This window comes from Periplaneta americana, chromosome 9 (genome assembly GCF_040183065.1).
Source record: "Periplaneta americana isolate PAMFEO1 chromosome 9, P.americana_PAMFEO1_priV1, whole genome shotgun sequence".
Classification (NCBI taxonomy): Eukaryota; Metazoa; Arthropoda; class Insecta; order Blattodea; family Blattidae; genus Periplaneta; species Periplaneta americana.
Window position 1 is genome coordinate 91,316,856 of NC_091125.1, and position 15,150 is coordinate 91,332,005.

The 15,150-nt window shown below is 34.0% G+C and overlaps 1 protein-coding gene across 1 annotated transcript in view; it reads right to left on the bottom strand.

Moving 5' to 3' along the window:
* The window catches only part of LOC138706233 (uncharacterized), a 689,737-nt gene extending 676,786 nt beyond the window's left edge, over positions 1–12,951 (bottom strand). Inside the window, exon 1 of the mRNA XM_069835277.1 lies at positions 10,207–12,951. Within this exon, the coding sequence (XP_069691378.1) occupies positions 10,207–10,927 (721 nt within the window). The 5' untranslated portion in view covers positions 10,928–12,951. The remainder of the gene's footprint in view (positions 1–10,206) is intronic.
* Between the last annotated feature and the right edge of the window lie 2,199 nt (positions 12,952–15,150).

Below are 15,150 nucleotides of genomic sequence, written 5' to 3' on the forward strand. Positions count from 1 at the left end.
AAATCCATCGTAGATGCACAGTGCCTACTGTGCGTTTCTTTATAAGGTAGTGTAAGCGAAAAAGAGGTTTCTGAGTTGAGTTTCACTTCCCCGTTGCGCACCGAGCTGTGTTATCTTATCTTGCATTATACATTATATTTCATTATATGTATTTTTAAATTAATATTAACAAAAGATAAATAAATTTGGTAGAACTGAAGAAATTCGTTTTTTACTTTTTTTTCTTATTGTATATTATCTTTTTTTTATTTAGAACCGATTTTTGTTTTGTAATTTATTTAATGGGTTTTATTCTTGCTTATTTATTTGCTCTTAAATTATTTACATTACACTGATTGGTGAAATCGGACAAGGTATTAAGAAATTAATTAGTATGTATGCATATATTCATTAATACATATTTGTATAGATGTGCATGCAGATTGTATACATATAATATAATCATATGTATTTGCACATGCAGTAGGCCTACGTAGCTATATATTTGTGTACAATTTCCGGGTACTTGTTACGAATTTGATACGAGTAACTAATTTATAAATGTGGAGTATGCGTAGTATGTAAGACATAATGTTGGTTTGATATAGTATTCCTCGTCTGCTTCCCTTTGAACATCTGCCTACCTCAATTGGAGTTCACCGTACCAACTAATTCAACCAAATTACCAGTTAATGTTGATGAAGGGAGACAAATAATTATATCAAAGCACAAACAAAGCTTCACGGAGCTCACCTGTTGAACTTCCTGGCGAACGCATGAACTAATATTAGCGCAAAATACAGTAGTTGAAGAAAGTAATAAAATAAGACAAGATGTTCGCGTTTCGATATTTTTAGTATCCTATGAGAAAGGGAAAAAGTACAGTACAATATAAATGAGATACATGCATGTTGCATACAACATTACCAACATATGAAAATGAAAAACTGTTTTTTAAAGATATTATCTTTGTAGATGATTTCACACAATATGTGAGTTTGATATAGTTCAGATAAAGTTTTTCTTTGAACTCCTTCATGTGGTAGTCATGGTAATTAGTCTCCTGTTTTTGCCAATTACAGTAGAACTTATTTTATTTCACTGTATTGAAAATCATGGTGCATCCCATCAACATAGAGCCCGATGCTACATGACGCTCGTGGCAATTGTTTTAATTGCGTAAGCGCTGTTTCAAATTTTTTTGGAAAGACACGTTTAACGAAGGATATATAATTTTCAGAATAATAATAGCCGTTTTTGTCTACGGATTTTGTAAGATATATCACGAAACTCTTAATTTACAAAATTTTATTTCACAACTAATATTCAGATCTCATAGGTATGTTTGAATATTATTTCATTATTAACAGTAGAGAATAACGGCGGTAATGTTTTTATATTTGGTTATTTAACGACTCTGTATCAACTAATAGGTTATTTAGCGTTGATAGAATTGATAATACAGAGATGGTCTTTGGCGAGACGAGGCCGATGATTCGCCATAAGTCACCTTATATTCGCCTTACTCTTGGAGAAAACCTCGGAAATACCTAACCAGGTAATCAGCCAAATCGGGACTGGAATCCACGCTCAAGAGTAACTGCATATCAGCAGGCAAATGCGTTACCGCCTGAGCTACGCCGCAGCATTTGCTGTTTTTTTTTTTAACTTATGAATTAAATTTTTGCCATTTTCGGCTCTAAAATTATGAATAATTATAAATATGTCACCATTCAATATATTTTTTGCTTAATGAAGGCCTTTAATTTACACAGAACTTGAATCAAAGAGCGCAAATAGAGCAGCTGACGCGCTCCGTAAATATGTCACTGTCCTCTAGTAGATTGATTATCTGTAATTAATTCATTTATTACAAATTCAGTTGATGGAAGGCATATTTTATGCCACGTCTCTCCAATATTTTGTGGTTAACTCTTAATAACAGATGTCACCACTATAAAATTTGAATGTCTCTAATAAAAAAATAGTTTAAATATTTTTACTCGATATCTCAGCAGTCTATAACGTTCAATGTGTAATAATACCCACTGACTCTATATTTATCAAGTAGGCCTATACAGTTCGTGATTATGTTAGAAGAAAATCCACAAACGATTGTGGAAAACACGGAAATTTTACCTGAAGCAAGTAAAGCGATAGATTTGAAAGAAAATCCGGAAAAGACAAAGCATATGATTATATGTGTGACCAGAATATTGTACGAAATGGAAATATAAAAATTGGAGATTTATCCTTCGAAGAGGTGGAAAAATTCAAATATCTTTGAGGAACAGTAACAAATATAAATGGCATTCGGGAGGAATTTAAACACAGATTAAATATGGGAAATGCCTGTTATTATTCGGTTCAGAACCTTTTGTCATCTAGTCTGCTGTCAAAAAAATCTGAATATAGACTTTATAAAACAGTTATATTATCGGTTGTTCTGTATGTTAGTGAGACTTGGACTCTCACTTTGAGAGAGAAACAGAGATTAAATGTGTTTGAGAATAAGGTCTTAGGAAAATATTTGGGGCTAAGAGGGATGAAGTTACAGGAGAATGGAGAAAGTTACACAACGCAGAACTGCACGCATTGTATTCTTCACCTGACAATTAGGAACATTAAATCCAGACGTTTGAGATGGGCAGGGCATTAGCACGTATGGGCAAATCAAGAAATGCGTATAGAGTGTTAGTTGGGAGACCGGAGGGGAAAAGACCTTTGGGGAGCCCGAGACGCAGGTGGGAGAATAACATTAAAATGGATTTGAGGGAGGTGGGATATGATGATAGAGAGTGGATTAATCTTGCACAGGATTGAGACCGTTGGCGGGCTTATGTGAGGGCGGCAATGAACCTGCGGGTTCCTTAAAAGCCATTTTTAAGTAAGTAAGTAAGGCTATACAATTGAAAATGAATAGCCTATGTCAAGTGAGAGAAGTCAACGGAACAGTGAAGTTCTCGGCAATGTATATGAAACATGTATTTCTACAACAAAATGTACGACATAAACTTTGTTACAGGTATGCTCATTCTCTGACATCCGACTATAATCTGTAATCACAACCTTCCAATGAAGAGCGTGCTGTTCCTCGTCCGAAGCTCGATGGATGACTGCGGAAGGTAGTTCAAGTACTTAGTACACGCACGAACAGTGGGGAACAATGACTCAGTCAAAACCTTCTGTAAGCAAACGATCATTCCGTACAGTGTGGGAAGAAGACTATTTTTGTTGTAACGTAAAGTGTTTACTACCGTCGGCCTGGGTAGCGTAGTCGGTATAGCGCTGGCCTTCTGTGCTCGAGGTTGCGGGTTCGATCCCGGCCCAGGTCAATGGCATTTAATATGCTTAAATGCGACAGGCTCATGTCAGTAGATTTATTGGCATGTAAAAGAACTCCTGCGGGACAAATTTCCGGCACACCGGCGACGTTGATATAATCTCTGTAGTCGCGAGCGTCGTTAAATGAACCATAATTTAAAAAAATAATTATAAGCCTACCACTCCCTTTAGTCACTAGTTCATGCTTAATTATGATCTACTTTCACACTTATGACTCTGGAATCTCTAATATCACTGTACAGCAAAAAATCACACTTTCGATAAGTTCGATGAAGCTGTATCTGACAATATTAAGCCCGTAACTTTCTCTAAGTTTGAATCAATCATGTAAGACACACATTACTGAGTTTGGGGGAAATAACATAGTTAATTTTAATATCAATATCCTCTCTTTATCTCAACTTCATAGAAAACAAGCAAGTTAACAAAACAGGTTAAGTTGACTTGTCTGTCTGGTGAACTGGACCAGGTAGACAAACATGCACCCCAAAGATCTCTATAATTCAGGTACAGGTAATCCATTCCGCCATCGACCCAAACGTCCAATGCCGCAGACTAGTTAACTTGTAGAGGGATCGAGGTAGTTCCACAAGCAACAAAATATTAAATGAAAACATTAAATAAATAATATTGTACACGTCATATTGTGAGATTTGCTTTGGAGCAGCGTGTTGTTAAATCTCGGTTCAGTGTTTGCCCGCTTTCTTGTTCTACTGTGAACTGTATTGGCTAAATGCTCCTTTTAACTAACGTTATAGCGTACCTACTTCCAGTGGCAATGGGCGAAAAGAATTTCTCTGTTCTTAGATGTCTACAGAAAGGAGAAATAAAATGAAAAGTCCACGGAAAAAAGAAGCTAAGTCACTTTTTCTTTACTTTTGTTTTTGGTCCTATCTGACAGTTCATGAAGTGCACTACCTTTCTAGTGAATCAGAATAGCAAAAGGGCTCCAAAGTATCAAGGTAACTTAAACTAAATGAGATGTAAACTAATAACGTCTTCTGTCCCAGGGCGTACGGAGATAAGGCTAGTTGTTTATAGACTATATTGGAGCGACGTCATTCTGGCACGTGACAAAGGTACATTGAGGGAACACTTGCATCTTGTGTAGCAGTTCATGTTCTATTAGTGATTTAAAACTTGATCTCGAAGACTGTTGGAAATTTGATAGAGATTGATATTACGATGACCTTTCCTACAATTTAAATTATTTATTCGTTTATTTATTTCATTTATTTTTACTGGCATTGTTAAGATCATAAGGACTTATCTTCCACTCAACCAGTATAAAAATACATTATCAAATATAAATTACATCAATAGAGAAAACAATGGTATAATAATAACAACAATAATAATAATAATAATAATAATAATAATAATAATAATAATAATAAAAACAGTGATAATAGTAAGAGCGAAATGTAGATGTGTTTAGTTACATGCAATTCTAAGAGCTGAACAAGTAGCCCACATTTCAATAAATAAGACAATTTGGATCGAAGGAATGATTAACATAATGAAGGAAAATTGATACATTAAAAATAAATATTCTACAAATATTTGAAGAAAGTTCATATTGTGGAGACGAAGAACAGTCTGTCTGACAATCGACTTTTGAAAGTAATCCATGTCTGTCAGCCCTTTACACTTGCACATTAAAATATGCTATTTTCACTATTACGCTATCGTAAAGATTGAAGGCTTACATTAATCAAACATTACTTACACTATTGTATAGAATTTACAAAATATGATATAGTATTAGGAAATAAAATATCTTCCGTTACAATACACAATACTGTACATAAGCTAAATACTGTAAATCATGTTTGATCAATGTAGACCTACATTCTTCGATATAGTGTAAATAGTAAAAATAGCGTATTATAGTGCACATAGTGTAAATAATTTAAACTGTAACTATTAGTGTAATTGTTAAAGTGGTCCAAGTTTTGTTCTGCCCCACTTGACGAAACAAGAGTCTCGTGGACTGTGAGTCAAGTACTTACATGCTCATCGTCTACAGCTCACGAATAATTTCTACAGAGAAGAATCGGGAGTGAAGGATGAAAAGCATGACCACTACGATCTTCGGACGTTATTTTTCTTACTTTATTGATGTGATTAAGTATGTTAAGCAAAGAGTGTACAGTGTAGTCATTAACAAAATTAACAATTTGGAACAGCGAATCGGCGAAGCTATATTCATCTGTCAGTCCTGATTTTCTTGATCGTGTGTGGAAGGAACTAGAATAGCACATAGATATTCGCAGGGCTACGGGATGAACCATATCGAATTTCAATGTATACAAAGTAAAATTCTGGAGCGTTATTCTTTCATTTAGTGATTGTTTCATATATTTATTGTGTTCCATTGTTATTATACACAGTGTAAGGAATATAAGTGTCGTCCTTTTCACAGTCGTCGGGGACGGTCTGCAGAATAAAAAAATGTCCATACAACATAGGGTCAAAACTTGATAGTTTTCCCAGATAAAAATATTTCTTCTCTTATTTTATTCGCGTTATACTGCTTATATCGTTTGTAAAATTACTAAAACAATTACATCGGTAGGCATATCTAACAAAGAGTTAATACTAGTTTAAATACATAATTTGTGTGTTCTATTACGTTTTCGTGAAATTAAATAAAAATGCATGCTTAAATTTGTTAATATTCTGGCCTGAGAGACGTGGCAACGTGTTCAGCAGGCAGTACTCTGCACAGACGTACGTACACTGGCTCGCAAAACTTTTGTCCTATGAAATAACGTGGAAGTGAACTCTGGGAGACGTTATGTTGGCAATATACCTACATACCCCACTCAATATGTTCTGGGGAGGGAGGTATTCGAATTCTGAGTCCCAGGTATACCGAGCTAATCGAACCCAAAAGATTTTAGAGCAATAACGGTATATGTAACCTAACATAAATGAAAAAATTAAGTCAATTTTGCAGCGAAATGTTTAAAACATGTTGTTTATTTATCTTGAGTATTATAGAACATTCCAGGATAATTTTTCATCTTTCCTGCACGTATAAATACAATATAACATCAGTTTGTAATAATTAATCTTTCACTCGTACCTTGGGTTCCAAAAAGTCGTGATCTCAATCATTGGAAAATGTTTGGGCCGAAGTTCAGCGTACGGTGAATGATACCCTGGATAACGCAGGATCCCAAACGTCACAACAGTTATGGGAAATACTACAGGATGCTCGGGATGATGTATTTACGTCTGAATGCTATATAAATGGGTTGGTAACTTCCATGAGAAGAATAGACAACATTATACGATATGATGGTAACTGGAGTGGCTATTGATTATATTAATCATAACAAATTAAAAAGGAAAGCTGTATTTCATTTACTGTATTAGCTACCATTCTTCATTACAAAAATGTTTCTTCATTAACACTTAAATTGATGAAAATTCAGTTTTCAAATAAATGTCATAAACCCAGCTGGAGTGCGAAGAAACGAAATAATGAAGTTTATTTCTGGCATACTATAATTTGATTTTACTTGAAATTAAAAATTTTCACTAATTTCCTCTCCGTTCTATTATTTATAAAAATATACAGATGGAGAAATGTTTTGCATGTTCTAAATCAGCAGTCAGCTAATATCATGTTTGGTGTTGAAAGCACAGACATTTGCTATTTTCTATATGATTTGTTTATTTTTTGTTCGTTACATCCACATTTTCGTTCCGTTACTATATATATGAGAGTTAATCTGCATACCTATTTTTTGTGTGAAAAATGTAAATTAAACTGCATATTCCACGGGATACAATTGACAATTAAGGTTTAAATTATAGACAGTCCCAAAAAAAATTGTCTTAATATAATTATTTAGACGATTTTTTTAGGATATTAATCTGTCGATTGTTAGAGCCAACTTTAATTAATGTAATTTACGTAGTGTTATTTCTATGAAAATAGTCAACGAAAATAAACTATACGCGCATCATAACGCAAAGAACTGTGGCTAGAGGAGGATCTACAATATGTCATGTTTATTCAAATATGACACTAGGATTCTCTTTCAGTTTAGAATCAACTAGCTTACGTGTCGTCAACCTTCTTGTTGTGAGGAGGGGTGGGTCATGGTTGGCTACCTGCCGACTGGGGTGAGTACAAATACCAACTTAAGAACGAGGAAGACTCTACAGTATATCGGACAAAAGTTTTGCGAGCCAGTGTACATGTCAGCTGAGTTCAAGCTCCCTGTACATAGCTCTACTGCTGAACTGATAGCAGTTCAGTACAGAGTATTCAATAAACAACTTACAATGTCATTCACAGTTTAGGAATATCATGATATTTATTCATTTATGGAGAAAGTCGTCGTAATTCAAGTGAGGCAGTAAGATGTACCGTCAATGTTTTCCGCAATGAAGGTTACCTAATCGGCAAATTTTTGTAGCAGTTTCTCAACGATTATTAGAAACTATGAGTCTCTTACCTCGTTTCGAAAATCACAGAAACAGAAATTTCTTTAAAAATGATACTGCTTTGTGGAAGCGGGAGAGATTGAAATGTTGCATTAAAAAAAAATTCGTTTGATTTTGGGCAGTAAACCATTACTGTTTATTTTTTAGACGTAATTACAATAAAATAGGACCAATTTTCCCAATATTGTTACATAAAATGGAAATTTACCATTAAGTTCTATTAACGACATTGAAAGTTTGTATTTGCTGTTCGTTTTATGTAAACAACGGCCCGCCCCTGCATTAGAACAGAGCATCTGTTTTGTACCGGTATGTCTGTATCCGCTTGAGCTGTACCGTATACTTGTAAACTCCCTCGTCCCCACCCAGCAACATTGCTAAACGCCTAATATTGTAAACTTTAATAATTAGTTCAATGTTCCAACTAGAAAAAAAATTGTGAGGACTTTTTTCTTCCTTATGACATGAACAATGATCAATTAAAATAATGACTGTTATACCCCTTACATCCTGTATAATCATTTAAAACCACACCAAATAACTGTATGGACACACTGTACTGCAAGGTCCGAAAGTCTTATCACCCCCTTCCTTATTTGTATGTTGATGTGCATCCATTTTGAACATGTCATAGCAGATGTGTGACAATGGTTGATACTCACGTTCCAGCTTGTTTAGTGATCCAGAACATCAGTATGGGCACCATCATTGTCGCGGTACAAAATGATACGGCGCTATGCCCTGTGTGAAATTTTCCACAACAAAGGCGGTGTGATTTCCCTTTGGGGAATAATTAAGCAGCAACATCTCGAAACATCGATACCAGACGATTGAAGATTTAAAGCAAGCTGTTAGGGAGGCATTCATGGAAATCACACCGTCTTTGCTGCGGAAAATTTCACACAGAAAATGGCACTGTATCATTTTGTGCCGTGATAATGATGGTGCCCATACTGATGTTCTCGATCACTAAACAAGCTGGAACATTAAGTATCAACCATTGTCACACATCTGAGCTATTCCATATGAAATCGATCAGTAAAAAAACCTCGCATTTTTTATACTCTAACTTTTCCTTGTTTATACAAGGTGCTGAGGAGAGTGCATTTTCAAAAATATACTATCGAAAGTCAAACGGTTTTCGTATTGTTGAGCGACAAATTTTATCGTATTTTATAAAAACAAGCCTCTTCAGCGCTCAGAACTCTGGAACCATTTACTGCAGAACATTGAACAGGAGCTCATTTTGAAGCTGACATTTGGTAGGTTATGTTAAGAAGTAATCCTTATTTTTATTGCACACAGAGAGACAGATAATCTGATTTTACTTACTTTTAGGCTTTTTGCCAATTTGTAAAAATGTAAAAAAATATTGAGAAAAAGCCTTGCATTATTAAGAGAGATTCGGCATTGTTTGCTTAGAGGTATGGTAATAAGTTTCGAGGGTATTAAATAGATTATTTTCACATGCCTGGACTTGAACGGCGCAGTACCGCACGCACTGGCTGAGAGCTGACGATAAGCGAGCGTTGGGCGTCATTTTACTCCAGTGTTTATGAAAACTTGTGATAAAGCTAGCCCAGCTATGCGCTACTAGACGAAACATCACGAGTTTTTCTCCTGGCCTTGCTTGTCTCAGCTAGCTCCCGTCTCACAGTCAGCTGGTTAGTTCACGCGAGTACTATTTATTTTCTTTATTTCATATTTTCAATACTTTCTTATCAACATACAATCAGTAAAAAATATGTGTTTTTTTGTGCTTTCAATGCGGAATCTAACTATATATTTTAAAAATATTTTTTCCTTGGCAAAGGCGTCTTAATGAGGAAAAATTTAAATTTCTCCATTTCCATAAAAGGTAAGAAAATCTGTTTATATGTCAATATAAACTTTAATTTCTCAGCATCAAAATAAACCATGATTTTGATCATTGAGTGAAAAGCTTTCGGAGCTGCAACAGTTTGAATTTGCTAATTTTATGAAAATACGATAAATTTAAATATTTTTAATTTAAACACTATTAAGTTCTGATGCCTCAAACTTTGCACAAAGCATTGTATCACAGTTCTCTACGTACAAAAAAAGTTTCATTTTATTTAGAAATTGTAAGGTCAATTTTCTCTATATTTCGGTCGATTTGAGATGGAATAGCTCATCTGCTATGACATGTTCAAAATGGATTCACATCAACATACAAACAAAGGGGGAGGGATGACAAGACTTTCGGATCTTACTGCATATTAAAATGCTTTTAGTGTTTATAGTAATATTAGAAATAGCTTCAGAGTTGTTTAAGTAACTTTTATATAAAGTTTGACATGCAAACCAATATAAGTATTTTAATTTAAAATGTACATGACTTCATATGAAAATATTATTTGCACCTACGAGTGAATATGAATGTGATAAATGACTCACCCATGTCTAGCTGGCGGGGAGGGAGTCTAGCATCGAGTCTTTGTGCAGTTCGACCTCCTGGAAGCATTTCCTTTCCAATGTTGTGATCTTGCTGCGACGATAAGCTTTCTGGGAACACACATTGCTGAACACTAACGCCTCCTGCGAACAAGTCTTGGCCGCAGGGAAACATCTCGTCGTCAACATGATGGCCGACAAAACCGCCAGAAATAATGTCCTTGACATTTTCGTCGCCGTCACTGCCTTCCGAGTCTTCAGCCCCGTCCTGTCTCTGGCTAGGCATTTCTTCAGAGGACTCGGACTGAGAAGTGTAACTATCTGACAGCGCAGAAGTATCACCGACAGCATCACTAACTTGTTCTGCAAAAACAGCTTCTTCCTCGTTATAATCGTCATCTGGAGTAAAGTCTTGACTGATTTGTTCTGTTGAGGGCAGTTCTTGACCAAAACAAAGGGAGAAGGGGTCCCTTGTGAGATTATCTTCATCATTTCGATGACTTCCGTTTTGTTTTGTACCTTCCGAAAATTCATCCTGAACAAGACTGGAGGTCTCGTGTTTTGAGAATGTGTGTCTTTGTTGAACTGAACTAACCTCTTGAGAATTAGAAAATACATTATTTTGGTATACAGGAGCATCCTGACTGTCACCAAAATGGTTCTCATCAAAGCTAACAGAGAATAAGTCTTGTTTGTCGTCCTTAAGACGGCCTCCTGATAACATGTCCTAACGTTGTCGGACATTACAAATACAAGCCCCTTATTCTAGCTTCTTATCAACAAGAGGTTTTTTAATCAACTGACATTAATATTTCAGTTATTATATTATAAATATACTAAAACTTTATATCTAAAAAAGTTAATTTAACAACTAATACCATCCAGAGAAAGACAGAGCTGAAAAAATCGAATATTTGTTTCTGTGCTTCATTCGAATAGGAGTCATTTATATGTGAACATATTAATGCATTCGCCTTTTTAGTGTCAAAACTGCTATACAGGATTTACAACCTTTAATCCTGCATGATGGTAAGGTAACATAAATTTATGTATTATAATTTTAACTGTAGTAAAATGTAATTTAATTTTAATTTGTCTTTTTCATGACAAATTCTTTTTAAATTTCATTACTCTTAATCTGTAAATAAATAAATAATTTTAAATTTCGCGGAAGATATAATATCTGGAAGCTCTTCACTTTATGAAGCGACACTGAACTCAAACGTTACTTTTCAATACATTCCACTGAGACACGTAACAAATGACTGTTCCTACTCGACCACTCTTGACAAATCACACGTCATTTATCAGGAAGGTTAGAGAGTTTGTTCTTGTCGTGGTGTCTACGCTTGAGCCATCCGTTAGCAATGTACAAACTACTGGCAGATTTCAAATAACATCAATCAAACACATTAGCATTGAAATCCACGGGAAGCGGTTCAGCAATTTCAGGATTAATCTGGCAAACATATAATTCTATATAACATCAGATTTTACTGTAAAACACAATGCGAGTTGAACATAAATCGTTTGGAAGAACATATGTACAGATTACGAAATTTTTAGTACAAAATATGTGTCCATTTGCACTGTTTATAAAGAACGTTAAATGTCGTTCTACTCTCTATTTTAAGTAAAACACATGAGTATTTTAAATAAATAGTTGTGTATACTTTTAATAGAGTTGACATTTATTTAAGATTTGTGTTCCTTGTACGGTCCAAATATAAAATTTCGAATAATTTCAAGATCTAAATCCACAAATATTTTCAATATTTTAATGAAATACAGTATATCGTTCTTGTAGAAAATAGATAACGATATTCTTCCTCAGTTCTGAATTTTCGAGGACAATCGCACAAAATATTATTACATGTGTTTCTTCGTCTACAAACAGAAGCAGATTAATGAATGTGTGTTTCTTTTGAGAGACAGTTTCAATGGAATGTTCATAGCTGTCACACTTGAGACTAAAGTCTTATTTATTTATGTATAGTTAGTCGTTCTCTTGAGAAATGTATCTTCTAACAGGTTTAACACAAACATTCTAAGTTCTTCTCGATATATATTCGTTAGAATTTTTCACAATTTCTTAATGAATTATGCATGAGATAAGTCTTTCATTTGTTTCTACAAAATCGGAACACTTTCACAATAAATGTTTATTATTTCTTCCACCTCAAGCACATATGGGTAGATAAGCAAGCTATATATTTTTCATAAAATAAGACAAACTTTTGATACTGTACTTTGTTATAACCTAAAACGCTATACACTTCCAGAATTTAAAAAAGGAATGATATAATTCATTCATATTCAAATAATAGATGTTATGAAGTATTTTATAATCAAATTTCTTCGAAACACCAGACGTTTAGTAATAGCACATTAAAAACATCCAATTTATAAATGTTGTAAATAGTCTCAGATATTTTCTTACACACGAATTCTGATTATAAGTTCCTTAAAAATAAACGCATTTAGTCTTTTTTTGTTTAATATTGGGCGATTTTTAGCATTTCAGTACAAAGTAAGTCACAGTTTAAAAGTTTATAACACAGCTTTAATCATTTATAATCATTCCCACAAGAGAATTCTGTATTGAAAATTCCAAAATAAGGAAGTACACAAGAGGTTTGGAGCGTGTTATCTAGATCACCACGTTCTACAAGTCCGCACGTTGCCGACGGAGTTGTGACCTACGCGAGAGACATCCGCGTCGTGGCGTCTGCCGTCTCCACCGGGAGCAAACTGACCACCACGCGTCCCGTGGCCCAGACACCAGCGTCGTCTGTACACGTCCATGCTGCGCCTGCTCGCTGCAGTCACGAGGTGATGTAGCTAGGCAACCTATCAGGTGTGAGGTGATTCCCAGACTCCACAGCTCCGTGCATCCAGTAGAAAACTATGACAACGATCCAGCGGGGGTCGTTGCGATTTATGGCAAGAAAGTGAGGATATAAACTAAAATAAAACCTACGCGTACAAAATTGTAGTACGTCAGCATTACAAAGATGCAACGGAGAAGAAAAAAAGGTTCTATGATATTAATGTTATCATTAAGGACACGAAAACAGTTATGATAATAATAATAATAATAATAATAATAATAATAATAATAATAATAATAATAATAATTCCAGCGTTATAGAGTTGCAACGGAGAACAAAAAAACGTTACTATGATAACAATGTCATCATCATGGAGAAGAAAACTCTTATGATAATAATAATGCCAGCGTTATAGAGTTGCAACGGAGAAGAAAAAACGTTGCTATGATAATAATGTCATCATTATGGAGAAAAACTGTTATGATAATAATAATGCCAGCTTTATAGCGATGCAACGAAGAAGAAAAAAACTTTGCTATGACAATGTCATCATTATGGAGAAGAAAACTGTTATGATAATAATAATAATAATAATAATAATAATAATAATAATAATGATGATGATGATGATGCCAGCGTTATAGAGATGCAACAGAGAAGAAAATCATTACTATGATAATAATGTCATCATTATGGAGAAGAAATCTGTTATGATAATAATAATGCCAGTGTTATAGAGATGCAATGGAGAAGAAAAAACGTTATTATGATAATGTTATCATTACGGAGAAGAAAACCGTTATGATAATAATAATGCCATCGTTATAGAGATGCAACGGAGAAAAAAAAAACGTTACTATGATAATAATGTCATCATTACGGAGAAGAAAAAACGTTAGTATGATAATAATATCATTATGGAGAAGAAAACTGTTATAATAATAATAATAATAATAATAATGATGATATCATTATGCCAATACAACGTAGACGAAAACTGTTATGATAATAATGCCAACGTTATGGAGATGCAACCAAGAAGAAAAACGTTACGATAATGATGATGATTATGATGATAATAGTCATAGTAATAATAATAATAATTATTATTATTATTATGATAATAATTATATCCTTATGCCAATACAACGTAGACGAAAACTGTTATGATAATAATGCCAACGTTATGGAGATGCAACCAAGAAGAAAAACGTTACGATAATGATGATGATGATTATGATGATAATAGTAATAGTAATAATAATAATAATAATTATTATTATTATTATGATAATAATTATATCCTTATGCCAATACAACGGAGACGAAAACTATTATGATGATAATCCCAGCATTATGGAGATGCAACCAAGAAGAAAACCGTTACGATAATGATGGTTTTGATGATTACGATGATAATAATAACAGTAATAATAATAATAATAATAATAACTGTAATAATAATAATAATAATAATAATAATATCATTATGGAGTAGAGATGAAACGGAGAAGAAAAGTTATAACAATTCATCGTCGTTCGAAAATGAAGATTTGTTCGCATCTGGACTGCTTATTTTATTCACAAAAAAGCAACATACATTTAAATCCCATTATCTGCGTACTACGTCTTTATTTTCTGGGGAATTTTTATTATTAGTTTTATATTAATAACTACACTAATATAATACCCCGTTGTGGATTATAATTGATGCTATGTGCTATGTTATAGTTGTACAGTTTATAGATATTATATGTATTGTTAATTTATCTTATATTAGTCCCGCTCTGAACATAAATATGTACGTATTATTTCGCGCACGTGTTCGACTAACTCTTCTCCAACCTGTTACATTGCAGTTTATTGATTTCAAAATGCTATATAGACACATAATATATTAAGATAAAGATAACGATAAAGATAGCCTATTGTATCCCGTGAAGGGCAAAGGCCTCCTTAAATAAGGGAAAGCTCTATTTGTCTAACGTGACGAGCTAGTTCACGTTAGACGTGATATTTAAGTCTAAGAACTTGAATTCCTTTAACAATGGTTCTCTTACTGCCTTTCACAACTTCCTGTCTATGCACAAATATCTCTCGAGTAGTTTCCACTTTC